General features: G+C 41.5%; 1 protein-coding gene across 2 annotated transcripts in view; it reads left to right on the forward strand.

Moving 5' to 3' along the window:
* SYNPO2L (synaptopodin 2 like) overlaps positions 1-18,806 on the forward strand; it is a 45,738-nt gene that overhangs the window by 17,432 nt on the left and 9,500 nt on the right. Inside the window, exons 2-3 of one of the 2 annotated variants that reach the window (XM_020791214.3) lie at positions 1,637-1,788; positions 3,760-4,421. In XM_020791214.3, coding sequence (XP_020646873.3) covers positions 1,637-1,788; positions 3,760-4,421 — 814 coding nt within the window. Of the gene's footprint in view, positions 1-1,636; positions 1,789-3,759; positions 4,422-17,234; positions 17,887-18,806 lie in introns of those variants that run through there. The other variant, XM_078391123.1, reaches the window with a different exon arrangement.

An 18,806-nucleotide genomic window follows, 5' to 3' on the forward strand; every position in this document is an offset into this window, starting at 1 on the left:
AGTAATATCTAACAAAGAAAACTCACAGCAAATCTGTGCTGAAAAAGCAAGTGCGTTTTAAAAAGTTGTTACCAATGAGACCAAAACAGCTTATTTTATAACACGATTATGCACATTTAGAAAGGGACAGTTCCAGTCATTCTGCCTCAGAAAGAAAGTGCACCACAGTATTTTGTAAAGAAGCCAAGGGAAAGAATGTCGGAGACAGATAGGAGAATGGTGAAGGTTATTTGCAAGAGGGAATCAACCTACTTTCATCTGTGCTGAACACGTTTTACAGACTTTACATTGTTATGTGCAGAACAGTCCATATCACCCAGTGGAAGAGAAAGGGAGAGTCTGTAGGCTGAGATTCTGCTGCCCTTAACAGGGCCGTGCGCTGGCAATTCTCTATGCCTAATTAAAGCACAAGGAGAAGAGGGTGTGTGTGTGGGGGGGTCTGTCTCCCAATTCCTTGACTGAGTAGCAGCCCAGAAACTGTTAACCCTGAATGTTAAGGAAATCAAGCAAGATCACATGCTTGAAAACTAGAGCCATAATATTTGTCTTACGTTTTAATGATCGACGTCAAAGAATCATTCATTTTACATCTCCTAGTCAGAAAAGCAGACTTCATCTCAGTGTTTTGAATGTAGCGGGTCAAAGTTTCACTTTCAAAATGGTACAGAGGCCACTCTATCCATTACCCTTTCGGAGCCAAAGGAGCCAAAAGAGCAGCTACCCTTAAGTAATCAAGTATGTATAATTAGTGTCTAACAACCTTCTCTGCTTGCAAATTAGCTTCCCTTTGTTTGGCAGGAGATCCCTGGAAGGAATAACGGGTTCTGTTTGCATTGTGTTGGGTTGTGTGAATACAGCAGCTTTGAAGATGCATCTCTAAGTGTGTGCGGAATTGATGTCTTATCTTTAACCAAATCATGAAACCAAATTATGAGCTTTGTAGCAGCAAATGGAAAATGGATCCTGATTCTATCATGCTTAGCCTGATGAAGAGTTCTGGGGAACCTAAAAACTTGCCTTCCTAATGACATTTTCGTTGTCCTGTAAAGGCATTGCCCAACCTTGATCTTCTATTCTTTTAGAAGTATGTGTCAAGAACCAGCATGGGGTAAGATCAAGGGAGACTGTTTTACCTTTGACGATACAGTCAACTACCATATATCGCCAGCCAGGCATCATACTTTTCAGAATAGTAGAAAATCCGTATCTCGTACTGCACTACTTTAGAGAGGTTTTCACGAAGTGGAAAGAGCAATCAAAAATGACCAGCAGATATACTGAGAATAAACCCCTTTGAACTCAATGGGACTTACTTCTGAGATGTCTGTAGGATGGCACTGTAACAGTGTTCTTAACACACAAACACATAATTTGGAGGAGACTTGAGACTCCAGAGCTGAATTCCTGATCACCTGCCTTTATTTCATGCATCTGACAATGTGAAATATAGTCCAGGGAAGATAAGCCATTATATATATGCTTGCAATAAACATGCCACAGTACTCTTTGCTGATTTTGTTGTGATAGATGAAAACAACTACTGTTGGATATCATCTATACTTGGCTGCCTGCTCTGTAGAAGTTGGTACTTTCCTTCTTCCGTCTCACTCTTTCCTTTCTGTTTTTCCCTTCTTAGATTCGCAAAAGAAGTAAAGCGTGCCGTGGGGGATTGTGGGAAAATGATGAGCTCGTGTCCATCAATGGAAAGCCATGTGCTGGTCTCTCCCACGCTGCGGCTATGCAGATCATCGACTCCTGTAATGGCCTCCTCAGCATTGTTGTGAAAAGGTAAACAGTAACAGCTGTTGGGACAGAGTGGTTGGGAAGAAAGGCTGTGCATCCCCACTTTGTAACTGTTGACGAACAGTTTGCAGTTAACCAAATCTAGCTTGTGCATGATATAATCAAATGTGGTCTGTAGAATGAGAACTGTCCCCACAATGAGGGATCTTCGTGAATACCATTTAAATGGGTTTTCTTAAAAGCTTCTGATAAAAGTCCACATTAGGGGTGGATAGCTCAGTGGTTTAGGTATCTGGCTGCAGATCAAGAGACTGGGGGGGGGGTTAATTCCTCACTGTGCCTCCCAGGAAAACAGCCAGCCTTTGAAGAAGGGACTGATGAAATATCTCTAGCTAGGAAACCCTTACAAGGGTCACTGTAAGTTGGAATTGGATTCCCAGTGAGGTGTAGTGGGTAGAGTGACAGGGTAGGACTCTGGAGAACTGGAGTGGAGTTCACTCTCAGCCACAGAAACTCACTGGGGGAGTGGAACAGCAAAGACTACTCCTTAACTATCTTACTTGCCTTGAAAGTCATATTAGGGTCGCCTGATGGCACAGAACACATACAAGTTGGAATTGATTTCACAGCACACAGTCATTATTAAAGATTCCTATGAAATTTGGCAGCTATTTGAAAAGAAACAGTATCTCTTATCACTAGAAGAGTGGTTAAAAAAAACAAAAACAGAGAACAGAGCTGAATAACACCAAGAACCTACAGTGGGCACCACTACTATTTAAATCTCCCACAAATGATGAAAGAAGTGAACAGTGACTACAAGACACAGGAACTCTATAACCCCAGACTGTCTGGCAGGTGCAGTACACCAAAGTGACATTAGTGGACTATGGGTGGGATATTATTGGACTGTTTCAGACTTTAAACAAGCCAGGGAACCACAGGAATCACTCCATTAAAATCGGACTGGTTGGGTGGCATGTGCTAGCGTGCAGCTCATAGCTGGAAGCATTTTACTATAATCTCAGCTTCAGAAAACATTATGCAGAGTTGGTACAATAGCATTGCTTTCCTTCTAGACAAGTACTACATCTTGTCCAAAATAGCCTGCAGCAAGCTTGCACATGTGTGACCCACCATGCTGACCACAGCAGAACATCTGTCTATTTTAGCCTGTGAGATACTTGACAACCCCATCCTATGTTTTTGTAGCCTTCAGTAATCAGTTTTTTTAAAAGGAGGTTTACTGGGCTGCTGGTGAGCAATTAGAAATGACTCATGGGTTGATTTGGGCTTGGAGGGTCACCACAACTTAGAATGTCACCAGGCTAGCATGCTGTCACTGGTGCTGGAAGATCTTTCCCCAAACTCTTTGATTAGCAGTGTGACACAGACAGGCCCCCTTTGGGGTTGGGGGCCAACCTTTCTTAAGTGGCGTGGGTGTGTTATAATCAGTGGTTTTGCCCATTTGTAACAGAGGATCTTTGTAGCTACATGTTAATACTGTTCGTGAGAAAAGAAGACCATACATTATTTGGGTAGAGGGTTTTTTAAAAAAAATCCTTAAACCCTTTCCACTTCTTTAATTTTTTTATTTTGGTGAAAGATTTTTTTTAGTCTGCTCATATTGATCAGCTAATACCTATCCTTGCCGTGGAGTCTTCATTATGGACAGGGTGCACCGCTCAGTGGTGGGCATCAGGCTTTTGATGCAGACCATCAGAGAGTCAGCCTCTGACATCTCCAATCTGCCTTACATCCGCAGGTATTGTGCGAAATATGCACCCAATCTTTTCTGTTGAGCCCTCAGTGCCTCTGTATGTCAGTTGCTTTGGAGTGTGAGGAAGAGGATGCTGTTGATCCTACACCCTGCTTCTGGTCTTCTCCTCATGTGCGTTGGGTTGGCCATTGCAAGCACTGAATGCTAGACTTGATAGGGCTTTGATTTTATCCAGCTTGCGTCTTCTTAAGTTTTAATTTACCCAGCTCCTCTAAATTTCCTCTTTTCTCCCACAGAGCAGCTAGTGGGGACTTGTCTGACGTGAGACTCCTGCGTTCCCCTTCTCCAAGGCAACTGCAAAGCAATTCCAAGTTAGTTTCACCACCACCTCTGCTCAGCCAGGTTTCTCAAGTGCGCAGTCCTGAACCGGCAGGTCCCCGTGTTGCTCCAGAACCTGAGCAGCCACCCCGGAGACAGAAGCACTTGGAGAACATCACATCCCCTCCAGACAGCGAGGCGTACTATGCCGAGACTGACAGTGATGCTGACAACATTGCTCAGGAAAAGCACCGGAGAGCTCGCAAGAAGAGCCCACGTTCTCCTCCTGAGGGGTCGAACAATAAAATGGGTGAGACACAGGATGAAGTGTCGCTATCAGAGCTGAGTGGGTATGACAGCACACCTGAGGCAATCACACAAGCTGGAGAAGGTGGAGTGGCCAAGAGGGAAATTGTCTGTCAGCCGGGAAGCCGCACAGACACCCCCTTCTCCGAGAGTGAAGTTCTGCTACAGCCCCCATTACTGGAAGACAGAGAGGCTTCCCCAGAGGCCATGCTTTTACCACACGCCACTAAGACCATTCGTGCGGAGAGGCACCTCATCCCCATGATAGGGCCTGTGGAGCACCCTGTGGATGAAGACCTGACTACCAGCTACATGGAAAAAGCCAAGCAAGCCAGTAAGTGGTGCAGACCCATGTATAACACTGCCTTTTGTCTTTGCCACCTTTCCTTACCTATCACTTTTATGCCATTCATTTTTTTTCTAGATGCAGAAGCTGAATTCCACATTTTCATAATAGGTATGCCAGGAATCTCCACAGAATATTAGTCCAGAGTTCAGTTTGAGCATCATTTCACCCACTGTAAATTGTATTTAGGGATAGAGAAAGGGTGTTAAAATTAAACGGGCAAAGTGCTCCCTCGATGATTAAAAATAATTCAGGGGGGGGGAATTGAAATGGAGAAATGTCATTTGGTCCTCTCACTATCTCTGCTTAACATACCTTACAGAGTGTGTGTGAAAATTCTGTGTAGAAGAAAAAAGTAATTTAATGTTAGCTCATTAGACTCTAATGATTAGAGAGAAGGTGGGAAACAAACCCGATTTAAGTCCTGAAAAGCTTATTTTTGAAGTCTAGGTGGACAGCTCAAAATCCAGGATTCTGATTCCTCTTTGCCATTCTCCTGAGGTGATACTGCTGCAAAATGTCTTCAGGTCCTCCTTTCTGGGACATTCTTGGCCAGCTTCAGCTGCCCTGGCACATGTAGCTTGCTCCTCTGTGGTGATCTCATGCCCCAGAGGCAGTTGTCCTCCCTGGTAAATGAGCTTAGCAAAGGGGTTTGTAATTTTTTTTAATCTAAGCTGAGAGTAGCAGGTTGAGCTCAGGAATGGCAGCAAGAGGGCAGCAGTCTGAGGGAAGAAGATGAACTCAGGTCACTTTACTACTTTAGAGAGCTGACTCTGACGATAAGCATGCTTTACAATAAAAATATATAGAAAACTTAGATCCTAGACTGTCCAAAAATCACAACAAATTCATTCAGATATAACTTTAAAGCAAGGGGGAAGGACCTTAATCCCACAGGCTCAATTTTGCTCAGTTTTGTTCCTTCCTGTGGTCTCTGCTATCTCCACTCAACAATTAAGCCAAGGTTCCATATTTATCTAAAAGAAAAGGTGAGAATAAAAAGCAGACAAGGCATTTGATTTTCTTCAAATAATTTTGTACGGCAGTGCCAAAGTTCTGTTTCAGTTAATATTCAAATTATATTGTTGTTTCATGTAGTTTGTGAAAGGCATCCAAAGTTATTCAGACTGGTATTTTCTTTGTCTTCCTTTACTTACATAAGCAGCATGTGGGGAAGCACAGTTTGCTTTTAAAACAAGGAGGATTGAGTTGCTTGCCTTGTTTGCAAGATGATTACCATTTCTGGAAGACTCCTGGAACTGCTAATCAGGATGTAAAGGGAGTGCAGCCCACCCCACTTTAAAAATAAATTGCCGCTCTTCCAAATGTTGCCCACATATTGCTGAAATTTGGCACAGTGCTTCCAAAATGTTACACTTTTAGAAGGATTCCCGGAGTGTTCATCAGCCTTCAACATAAAGTGTGTGCTTCTCATATGCCTTATATCTGTGAAGATTCTCAGTCATCCAGGTGAGGTTATTTGGAAGACGGGTCATGGCAACTGGACTTCTTTCTGGTTAGGTTGAAATGTTTTGCTACTTGGACTGAAGAAGCTACTTGGATGAGTAGCGACATGTTTCAACCTAACAAGAAAGAAGTTCAGATAACATGACTCAGCTTCCAGATCTCATGTGCCTTGTTTTAAAGTTTTACAAAAGTGCATTTTTCTCCCAAGTCTGGGTAGCAGAGTATCAGCTGCAAAACAGAAAGTAAACATATACTGTACCCTATTTTGGGTGTAAGGCAGTGCTTCTTAACCTTGGGTTACTCAGGTGTTTTTGGACTGCAACTCCCAGAAGCCTTCACCACCAGCTGTGCTGGCTGGGGTTTCTGGGAGTTGCAGTTCAAAAACACCTGAGTAACCCATCGTTAAGAACCACTGGTGTAAGGGATTATAAAGGGCACACACCTTTCTTCCCAAAACAGAAGAAAGTGTGATATAAAACCCAGTTCCTCTGAACCAAAGCACAATATTATTCTTCAAGTTGGTTAATTCTTAGGTGTGGTGTTGCTTGAGTTTTATTAGACCTTGTCAGTAAAGTGGCTAGGTATGTAGCCGATGAGATGTAGCTGTCTCTGTCTCGGGTGATGAGATTCCAATTTGATGAGAAATACTGAACAATTTAATATTTAAAGTTCTCCCTTTGAAAGTCACATAAAAAATCTGAAAGTGGTAGGAGCAAACACAAATGAATTGAAATCCCAGAGTTTTGAGTGCGGAATGCATCCATTTGCTTGACGTACTGCCAGGCGTGTCAGTCACCTTACACTGAGTCTATTTTTCTCTTTTGGATAATGCGCAGACATGAGGCGAATGCTGAGCAAGGCATGCCCAGCTGTTCTCTTCCATCTGATAGTCCTAGCAGTGGGTGAGCAAGGTCCTGCATCATGGCTTATTTTCATAGACAGTATCAGGAGAGTCAAAGGGGCCTCAGCAATATGTCACACACTTTCTACAGGATATTGCTGAAGGTGCAGTAATCAAATTATTCAGTGCTGCAGAGGAAATCTAAAGGCAGGAGCTGATGTGACTATACCGAGGACTGCTTTGATTGTCCTACATTGCTTGTACATGCAGCATTTGCTCCTTGGTTTATTTTTTCAACCCCTTTGTTTTAGGAATGGAATTTATAGCTTCTGATTTCCTTGTGAGTCCAAAACCTTTTTCTTTGTTAAAAACAAAATCAGTGGCAGTTTGTAAAGGTTTCCCCTGTTCACAAAGCAACAGAACAAAACAACAGACAGGGCAGAGAAGGGGCAGGAAGTATATGGCTGTATTTAAAGGACTCGTAAGAAGCATTAAGAACAGGAATGAGAAGTAGGGGACAGCATTGTTCATTTCACCATGTCTAGACGAGCATGCAGTTACTGCTAAGAAAAGCCAGGGGATATTGTCTCAATAAAAATGAACAGTTTTGTTTCAGACTAGGGATTGGACTTTCATGTTTTTACAAAAGGGAAAAATGTGAAAGAGGCTTTTTGTTTTCATCTTCTTTCATTGATTCCTGAATGAGAGTCTCTTGAACATGAATGCTCATGATAAGAAAAGTACATTAAAAATGTTGTGTTCCCCTCTCGTATTGAACCTTTCATTCACCCGTTGTCTGTCAATTTGCCCCAAAAATATTTCATCCAATGGTGTCACAAGGGCTCCTATCAGCAGCCAATCAGAATGTAAGCGGGGAAAGGGAATTTTGAATCTGTAAAAAGGCCTGAATTGTTTAGTATCCTTTGGGAGTGTTCTTTCATTGGATCAGTGTTTTTCCTTGTGGGTGTGCAAGCTCTCAGCACCCTCCACATTGTGCTGCCTGCTTGTGGGTCTAGCTTGGATATCTTCCTTGTTCCTAGATCTTTGGGGTGGATTTCCACCATATTTCTTTCTTTTTGCTGGCAACTACCAGGCAATCTTGGTGGCACAGCTAAAAAGGTCGGTTTCCTCCTCCTTTTCATGTCTTGCTTATCCCTAGGACTATGCAGTACATAGGGTGCTCTGGCACTAGTGGAAACTGATCCATTAGGGCAAAAGTGGTGACCGCCCCCACCTCAGTCTCAAGATACCCACAGTCAATCTCTGATAAGGTGGTGGAAAATCAGCTCCCTGCCAATGTTCCCCCTTTGCTTCAATTTCTGAATTCCCGGCTGCATCACACTCTGTTTGCATGATGTGTGTGTGTGTGTGTGCGTGCACGCGCACATACATGCTGCCTTCCTAAATATATCTTTCTGCACTTCACTTAAAACCTGGAGGAAATGAAAAGGATGGGGTGAGACATAATCTGGGTGAATGCCTGCAACCTTTGTGTGCATGGTTCTGTTAATGTATGAATGTCAGTCCACCTGTCTGTATGAATCCCATCCCACTGTCCCCAGATCCTCTCTCTCTCTCTCTCTCTCTCTCTCTCTGTGTGTGTGTGTGTGTGTGTGTGTGTGCACCTGTAATTCCTAGTTCTGCCCATCATTTGCTGCTATGTCTTCTGCCTCACCAGCCATGGAAAGCAGCAGCCCCCCTTGTCATGCACTCTCCTTATAGTAGCTACCCAGTCTGATGACATGTAGCTTTAATTATTTATTTTGTACAAGCAGTATACGATGAAGGGGAAAAACACAAGTCTAGACTGTATTATACCTAGGGATTCTTTCTGCTTCTAGTCAAAGGAGTGCCCTACTTTCAGTGCTCAGAAATCACAACGTGTGGGCATCTTCTTACTTGCCTTTTTCATTTGCCTTAAGCAAAGCAAAAGTAAAGCTTGCTGCTTATACACCGCCCTATAGAGCTTCAAGCACTCTCTGAGTGGTTTACAGGTTAATTATGCAGGCTACACATTGCCCTCGCCCCCAGCAAGCTGGGTACTCATTTTACTGACCTCGGAAGGACAGAAGGCTAAATGAACCTTGAACCTTGGGATTAAACCCCAGGTCGTGAGCACAGTTTTGGCTGCAGTACAGCACAAAGATGTGGAAGCATGCGACTGCTGTAACAGAAACACATAATAGTTTTTTTCAGGGCTATAGAGCTCAAAAAAAACGATAGTAGCTACAATTTGTGAATTAGATCAAAAGCTTCATTCAGTGAGTCATTATATGCTTGTTACTGCCTGTATAGGAAAATAATCACATTTGAAGTAACTCCCAATGTAATACTAGTATTTCCATATGCAAACTGTCCTCAGTAATGTGAAGGAGTGACTAAGTATTCAACAACAGAACTTTATTTAAAGCTTAATGTATCCAAAGCCAAACAATTAATCTGTCTTTCTTGTGAATCTGTATCTTTTCTGTTTTATCCCACTGTAACTAATACTGTCTAGAGAGAATAGTGGATGGCACCTTTATTAGTCCATTTAAATCTCTCACACTGGGTGTGGTCAGACAGCAGTTCATCCTGGGTTAATGCTGACTTTTGTGCATGTTACTCTGACATTTAAATTACTACCACAGCTCACACAGAAATGTTTAATTATCCCAGTAAGGTGTGTTTTAAAGAAGGAGCATTTATACCACACAGCCCCCTTCTCTGTCACCTTTCTTTGCCATTATCACTAAGTATGGTTTCATTTTATGTTTTTAAAAGATTTTTTTAAAAATCACTCCATCACCCATCACTTTTGCTGGCAAATCCCTTCCTTTTTAAATAATGTTTATCAAATGAGCTACAAGGCATGGTAAGCATTTGAACTGATGCTGTATCAGTTTAGCTATTGCATGAAACTAGGAGAAAAAATAATTTTTAAAAAACAATATACAAATTGCATTACAGTTCTAGTCCATATCAGGGCAAGCAGAAGGCAGGCAAAAGGAATTAGAGTTCACTCTCACACCATGCTGTCCTCATGCATCCTCTGTGATGCCATCTGGGCACACCCAACAGCAGACTGATATACATAGGTGATCACAAAGATAAAATAAAGCAAGTAGAAATGCCACCAAAAAAAGGGCTGTGAGCCAAACAAAATAGGTTGCATACTCATGCCAAAAGTTCAGATCTGCTCATGATTAGTGTTAGTCATGTTGCCCATGGCAGAAGCATCAAAAGGAAGAATGAAAAATATTGCATTAACAGCAGGCACTAACACCTGTCTAATCACTCCCACAGAGGCTAGCTCCATACTACTACTGGTCTTCCTTTTCTCCCCATGAAAATGTAGAGCCCTCCTTGAGGCTTTTCTCCATTTCTTCGTGTTATTGCCATTTCAACTTTGTAACCACAGCAAAAAATAAAAAAAATTGAAAACATTGTTTCTGCTCACTTCTTCTGTAGAGTTTATTCTCTGATCCTTTCCAGGCTTGACAACTATAGTAAGTCTCTTGTTTTAGATGTTCCTCTTTCTCAGTTTCAATGTCTTTCTTCTTTTCTTAGTTCTGTTGCCTCAGGTCTGCTCACAATTTCATTTTCCTTCTTTTCTTCTATGCATTTATTTTTTAAAAAACATTAAGCTACTTTTAAGAATAAGAACTATCTCAAGGCTCTTCACTAGTTGGCTTCCATTTCATTATTAGGTCCAGTTTAGATTATTACTGCTTCTTGCTTTTCAATCCTTTCACTTATAGCTTCCTTTTATTTATCTGTCTTCTCATTATTTTCTTTATTCATATACATTTACCTACAATCTTCTGGGTGGTAATAGGAATGCGGTCTTGCTAAATGTCACCTTTTGTCCTCTGTGTTCATTTTCTGCTCCTAGCTTGGATTGTCTAAGACAGAGGTCCCCAACTCCGGGTTCACAGCCCGGTGCCAGTCCATGACCTTCACCGAACCAGGCAGTGGAGACACATCTTCTGCCCCCCACACACACTCCAACCTGCACAGCCCCTTTGCGCATGTGTACGAGTGTGTGCACGTGCCACACGAGTGCCCCTGCCCCTTCACACATGCACATGAGTGCCCCATACCTTTGCGCATGCACGTAAGCAAGGGGGGTGCCCCGCTCCCCTCGCACACAGACCCCACCCCACCCCAAATGGACTGTGGTGTCAAAAAGGTTGTGGACCACTGGTCTAACACAATCTTTGCAAACCCCTATTCATAGCACTAAAATTTCCCACTATGAAAAATAGGTGTTCTTTTCTGTATGCTCTATATAATAACTTCATTCCAGCCCCCCATTTTTCCTTTTAAATGCTTTTTCTTCATGTTTATCAGCAGTGGGGGCATAAACCTGTACGTCTAGGGGCTTTTCAATATTACTTGGTCTGAGTTCAGAACAGAATTTGTAATGGATGCACTTATATGTTTCGTTACTATGATGATCAACACCATAAAATGGTTCTATGCATCATTACTGCTTCAAGGAAACAGTGTGCCCAATATCTGACTAGATCTTAAGCCAAAAAATTCACCTACTCTAAGGATCTCAATAGTCATATTTTTCATTCTTTCCAAGATGTTTTAGTTAGGGTCTGAAGCATTGCTTTCTCCCAGGTAATTGTACTTCAGTCTTTTTGCACAACTGCCATGAAGCAAAAAGATGGGAAGGACCACATATGCTACATTGAGCTTCTCGTTGGAAAGGAAGGATCAACAATTATATGAAGTGGCACTCCTACCTTCCCCAGGTATTGCCTTGCATTGCGATGGCACACAGGGCTGATTCCTCATCAGATGCTTGGTGCTTCTGGGGAGCTGGAGTGCCAGCATTTGTCATATGTGTCATTTCAATCTTGGCAGGTGGACAGAGGAGTCAGTGGACAAGTAGCCATTTTTCAGGATACTCTCCCGCAAACATCTACCACTCAGATTTAAATGGCACTGTATAGATTTCAATTTATTTTCTTTAATGGATTTTCTCTGTCAAAAAAATGAGTGTAAGAAACAAAAGGAAAATATGAGAAGGATCTACATCTCCTGTAAACTTCCATGCAAGAGACAGCACAATTGCATAGTAGAAGCCTTGTCTGGAAGCATACTAAAATCCATTCAGATTATTTTGTGATATACAGACAGATTGACAGACAGCAGACAGATTTAAAAACTAGTTTTTTTGATGTACTTTTCATTAAAGGGAACAAGAAAAGGGATGTATACTAATTTAAAGTTTAGGGTGGGGAAAAAAGCCTCAGAAGAACAATGGGAATTAGGGTGTTGTAGTAATTAAGAGTGTTGGATGGTGGCTTGGGAGATCCAAATTCTCCTCCACATTCATTTATGAAACTCAGAGAACGAGCCAGTTTCTCTTCGCTTGGCCAGGTTTCTTCCTGTCTCACCGGCTGTTGTGAAATAGGGTGAGGAGGAAAAGCTCACTAAAGGAAAGTGGGATACAAATGTCACAAGGAAGCAAGCAAGCATTTTCCTATATGCACTGCTCTCATTCCAGAGCCACATTAGACTATGGCAGTTTATAAGACTAACATGTAGACTACCATTTCAGCCACCACAGCAGTCACACCTCCATATACTCAGACTGCCAGTTAGATCACAGACGTACACAGTACATATTTTTGATATGACCCTTAGTATATTCCATAAAGGTCAGAAACCAATTGACAAATTACACCGGCCTAACTCTGTTGGTGTAAATCTCAGCTGTGAATTGCTGAAAATTAAGAACTCAGCCTAGGCATTTGCTGTTGTGACAAATTCACAGAATTAGTATGGGTAGCAAATGCCTACATGGACTCTCTAGCTTGCAGCAATTCACAGCTGAGATTTATATTGATGGAATTAATGCCGGTGGGAGTAATTTAAAGGATTTTGGTCAGTATCTCTTTCAACTAAACTCTCCAATTGTTACTATATCTTGGTACAAGGAGGCAAAGGCAATAGAGCCATTTGAAAGCTGAGCTGGAGCAAAAATCTGTAGACCTATTTAGATATTCCGTTAAAGAGCCCATGAACCAAGGCAGCAGGCTAGCCTCGCTCTTCTTATTCGTCATTGTTGTATGTGGACAGCTAACTCTGGTGAGGAGAGCAGTCTCTGTATGTGGGGAGCTTTTCATACTATCAGAAAAACCTGAAAAATCTGGATTTCCTATGACCTGAGTATATCCCATGAGTGGAGACTGCTCTCATCAGATTTTGCTCTCCATATGTGTAAACAATGTGTAGAGCAGCAAGTGTAGCCTGCTCCTTCTACTTATGGTTTCGGATTAATCCTTTTACTGAACTCCTGAATTGGGATTCTATAGGGGGAACCTGAAACCTTTTGCCTTCAGAAAAACCATGTAGGGACTTCAGCCATATTGGAATGCCACTTCTCCCCTTGCTTTGGCAAACCATCAGTGCTTTTGTGATAGCATGCACTGTATTGTTTTGCTCTTCCCAGACTTGTTTGCATGTTTAGTGGTTATGCACGCCAAAGAAAACAGAGCAGATTGCTCTTCTTAATTAGTCTAGCATATAAGGTCAAAGATTAATGTGAACATATAGGGCCAAGCTGCACATTACAGATAATCCACTACCAGATGAGGGACTTCCTCAAGCCTGATTGTCCATGAAGGTCACAACAGGAGCTTTTGTCACCTTCTGTAGTTTGTGGATTTGCTTCTTTTCTTTTGAAATTGGCCATCAGGTTGTAGACATGTTTTCCCATTGCAAATCTGATTTCTAAGACACAAAAGATGCTTCTTATGACATAAAGACTGCCAATTCTGTTGAGCTAAGCTCTAATGGCAGATTATCTGCAATGTCCAATCTGGTCCACAAAAATAAGAAAAAAAATAGCACCATATGGTTGGTAGGTGGGTGGGGGAACAGTTCAAGATGCCGCATGGAAAAGCATTACCTGGCACTTCAGAGAGGAACCCAGGGAAATTGGGGCATGAACACAGATTCTGCCATTCAACCTGTAAAAGGTTATTATTATAGTGCTGATTGATGCTTGTTTCAAGAATATGTAAGCCAAAGCTGCCCCTTTCACTGTTGTCAGAGGGAGTTTTCACCAGTGGTTTGGGCAAAGGAAGACTTACCAATAATAGAAGTCATATCTGGGCCTTTTAAGGACAGGACATAGTATTAATTCTGTAATACATCTGCTGTCTTTGGACAGTATAACAAACGCCTTTGGAATCCAACAAACCTTTACAGTAGCTCCTGTTTTTTAAAGCTTACTTAAGCCATATAACAAATATATAGCTGACCTAAAACTCTAAACTCTTATATCAGGATCTATTAACAGTGACACTAGCCATGGAAAAAATTGCTCTGTGTGCTAAAATCCACTCCATGTTGGTTATATTCAGAAGTATTCTTGTCCTGGTGCATCAGAGAAATGGTAGTCCTTACATCATGAGAAGAGGCATCTTTTGTGTCGGAGAAATCAGATTTAAAGATAGGGGGCAAAACTAACAGAAAATAATTTAGCCAACTTTAAGCACATTGATATTCCAGCGACTTCAGTCAAAATGATTGTGCTCAATCATCCAGCTGGAACCAGCAAGATGTCCAAGTTCTTAACTTTGCTAATTCATGCTCAAAGAGTTTATAAGAGTTGAACATGATTTTTCTGAAGTTGCAAATAGGCACATCAAAACTGTTACCTGTTCTGTGCAACATTTTTGCCTTTAGTACCATTCTTTGGCAGAAAGGTGGTCAATAAATTCAGTAAATAAATAAATTCCAGTCTTTCCGTTCAAGTACGTAGCCCAATTAAAAATCTACTGACCAGATTAAAATTGTGTTAGAAGAATGTTCTGGTGGATCCTTCGCTTCAGGATGAATACCAGCCAAGCTACCATCCATTACAGTGAGTTTCCATTGGCATGGGCAGACTCTCAGAATTATAGCTTTACTATAAATAGCCCAGCCTTTGAGGCTATTTGTTTGCTTCCTATGGTGCAATGTTGCTAAATCTCTAGGTGATGTAAAGGATGGTTCGCATGACCAGGCCATTCCATGAAGGTTATTTGTTCTTTATTTTTCAATAGGGAATGAGATTGTTGCTCACGTAACAACTTCCTCTTTCAGGTACTAAGGAGCCATCTAGAACTTGTGCTAGGACTAGGGGTTCTCTGGGCCCCACAAACATATTTTCCTAGATGCCCACAATCACAAGATAAAACTGAAGCCATTTCACTAATACTTTTCAATTCCTAATGTGTTTGGAAAAAATATACCATATTTTTCGCTCCATAAGACACAGCTTTCCATAAGACGCACCAATTTTTTAGGAGAAGAAAACAGGAAAATATAATCTGTTTTCTTCACTCCATAAGACACACAGACTTTCCACCCCCCTGTTTTATGGGGAAAAAGTGCGTCTTATGGTGCGAAAAATACGGTATATCTGTATTGAGAAAAATTTTAATTTCATCCAATGTTTTCCTTCAATTGCTGCTTCTGACTCTGTCATGGAAGGCATACATGCCAGAATGTGCATGACTGTAGATGACACTTTGGTAATGGCTCAGCATATACTGCCATTAAGATGAAATCAAGTGCTTTTTTGGTGATGTGGTATTTCTAGCCACTGTCAAATAGTAGCTCATGCAGTCATGCCTATCACAGTATATTATCTGCTCATTTGCCAACCTGGCACAAACAGCTCTAATGTAATACCCACACTTATGAAGCCTCCATAGAATTAATGAAGTACATAGTCCTCTTATAGAAGAACATGTGTTACATATGTAGTACTCTTTGGCTGAAGTTCTGTTGCTTAGTGTTATAAGTCACAATTAGAGGATGCCCATTGAATCAGTGGAACTTACAAAGGAGATGACTCACTAAATTCTTGGTGAGCCAATGGACCTACTCTAGGTATGACTTACTACACAACACGGTTTCAAACACTATACTCATATGGAATTCAAAGAAACAATAAAAATAATAAACAAAAGTAAGAAATGTTACAGCATATAGAAAGGCAAATTTAGCCATTCATGGTCAAAACAACTGCATCAATAAAATGAGTCAAGCTTGCAGTAACTGAATTCTTATCCTTATTGAAACATAGAGGAACTTTGTTGATGATTCGTTAATGAGAACAGATCTTAAATCTCTTGCTTGTTCACTTCTTCTCTCAGATCTCATATGGTCTAATAAAAGAACTCTAGCATACAATATTAAGGCACAAGTGGGTCACCGGGTCTCCATGCTGCTAATTAGCACTCTCTGAATTCCTGTTAGGACCTTTCTCTGGCGTGTCACATAGTTATGCAAATTCAAACATACCCAGAGGCAACTTTTTCTAGCCATTGGTAAGAAATTTGTACAGCTCCGGGGGAAGAGAAAATGGTGATCATGTTAAAATCCATTATAATAGTATTTTTTAGTACTGTAATGTCTCTTTCGTGGCCAAGTCCTGATGTTGTAGAACAACAATGACGATAACAATAAAGCCCTTTCCAGATATGTGGTAATCTACTTTCGCCAAAAATATCAGGAGAAGACACAAGCAGTGCCCTCTCTCTCTCTCTTCATTCTCCCCATCTCTACATGGAATGGCTCTCTGTACAAAGCTACCTCATTTTCCCATTCCTTCCAATCATTGTGAAAAGACACATAAAGGTGACTCTCCTTTTCAGATTGTTGTTGTCTATGTGAGATGAAGGATGGCCATAATGGTGGAGAGGGCAGGACTAGTGAGCTCCCCCTCCTTGCAGGTTTACTTGAAGTAGATTACCAAATGCCTGAACAAGGCTATGGCAGAACCTGCCAATAAGAAGCAAACCTCTTAACTCCAACAGGCCAAATTCCTGAGGGCCTGCCCAGATGTCATGGATGCAGCCACATATGTTTATTTACAGCTGAAGTCATGTGTATCTAATTTGAGTATCAGATGTGGGATAGAAGACATATAATGCACCCTACCACACGTTTCTTCACTTTACCTAGTGGCTCTTTCCAGCAGGCTTCTAGTACTGAAGCCAGGCCATGAGAAAAGTGACTAAATCAACAGAACCTAGAGATATGTGAATGATATATACACATTTTGTTGTTCAAATTAGGGGCCCCCCAAACCTGAACAAGGTAGATATAAAAAACATATGATTCAGTGCAAGAAAAATATATGAACACAATACAAATATTTACATTTGTGTAAGGGGAAAAATTGATCCATTTGAAATATGGTGCTGGAAGAGAGCTTTGTGGGTACCCTGAACTGCCAGAAAGCCAAACAAGTGGGTCCTAGATAAAATCAAGCCTGGACTATCTCTGGTAGCAATAATTATGAAACAGAGGCTGTCCTACGTTGGGCGCACCATGAGAAGGCAAGATTCTCAGTGGTGGTGGTGGGGAAATAATGCTAGGAAAAGTTGACGGCAGCAGGAAGAAAGGAAGACCAAATATGAGATGAATTAACTCCATCAAGGAAGCCACAGGTCTGAGTTTATAAGAGCTGAGCAGGGCTGTTGAAGACAGGGCATTTTAGCAATCATTCATTCATAGGGTTGCCGTAAATCAGAGGTGACTTGACACCACTTAGCAATGAAAACAAAGTTACCAGTTGGGAAACTGATGCATGATCTGCGTACTTTTTGAAAAATAGCACTAGCATTATACTTTATAAATGAAGGTATCAGAAAAGTGTCGTGTGTGAAGGAGACCAGCATGTCAGGAGAGATCACTATGGGTTGTATATCATGTGTTCACATTCTGTGACTCAGAGAGTCCCCCTTTCTGCTCCATAAGCATGGAAACATTTCTGGTGCGGAACATGTTGTCTTATTTTAAACCTCAGCTATGAGGAGAGGATGGGGAGTGGAACAAGTGTTTGGCAGTTGACAATGTCCATCACGCTGTTTAGTGATGATGCCTGGGGGGTAAAAATAGAGAGAGTTACCTCATGGCTTTCAGCAGCAATATCTCAGAGACAAAAGAGCAGCTTTAAAAGGCCAGTGGAGTTGCAATCAAAAGGGCTGGGTCTCTTTCAAACTTTTGGTTCTGCTCCAGAAGGGAGCTGTTCTCTTACTCCTCTCTTTCTCTTTATGGAAAGCATTGAGTTAAAAAGGGTATGTGACATGCCTTTCTCTCCGGGACTGGATCCTGCTTTCAAGAGCGTGGACCAACCCTATGCAGGTACCATTTTCTTTGTTTCGCCAAACTTTAGCGAGACTCCTCACAAGTCGCTTTCCCCTTTTCTACTAGCTTGTAGGCCTTTGCATGGTTTCCTAACTGTACGCTGGGGAAAGAAGGTGAGTGGCAAGAGGATAGTGTTGCCTTTACATTTTTAGGTTTTGGGTTTTTTGTGTTTTTTTAAAATATTGCCTCCCTCTTGCCTTCTAGAGAAGCAGTAGGAGGTGGAATTTGGAAAAGCTAAACAGTGGAAACCAGAAGGAGCTTTGAACTGCTTCTTTCTGTTTTGCAGCAGGACAGGTATCTCTAGTGCCAGTGAAAATGAAGGGTGGTCTAGGCAAAAGGAAACATGCTTTGAAAAACATACCCAAGGAATTGACTAACATAGAAGACGGTATAGGTGGCTCTAAATGTGGACTGGGCAAATTAATGGCGGATAGATCTAAACACCTTTCAGCCATCATGATGGCTAAAGGGCCCTTCATGTGGAGAGGCAGCCTTGCTTTGGATGCCGGCTAGGTGGGAGGGGTAAACAATGCAGGGAAGCATGTCCCCTGGAGGCTGCAGGCCTAATAGCAGCATCTGGCTGGCTGTTGTGAGAAGCAGGATTTTGAACAAGACAGTCTAATCTTATGCAGTTCATAACAATACGAAAGATCATGCTTTGGGGAGTTCTTCTCTCCCTCCTACTTTGTAGCATGGTGGTTACGGCTATTATTAATTATACTACCTAATTTTAAAAGAGGACAAATGAGGGTTGATCTTTGAATTCTTTCTTTCTTTCTTTCTTTCTTTCTTTCTTTCTTTCTTTCTTTCTTTCTTTCTTTCTTTCTTTCTTTCTTTCTTTCTTTCTTTCTTTCTTTCTCTCTTTCTTTCTTTCTCTCTTTCTTTCTCTCTTTCTTGCTGGGTACACAAAAGCAACT

This window comes from Pogona vitticeps, chromosome 3 (genome assembly GCF_051106095.1).
Source record: "Pogona vitticeps strain Pit_001003342236 chromosome 3, PviZW2.1, whole genome shotgun sequence".
In the NCBI taxonomy this organism is placed as follows: Eukaryota; Metazoa; Chordata; class Lepidosauria; order Squamata; family Agamidae; genus Pogona; species Pogona vitticeps.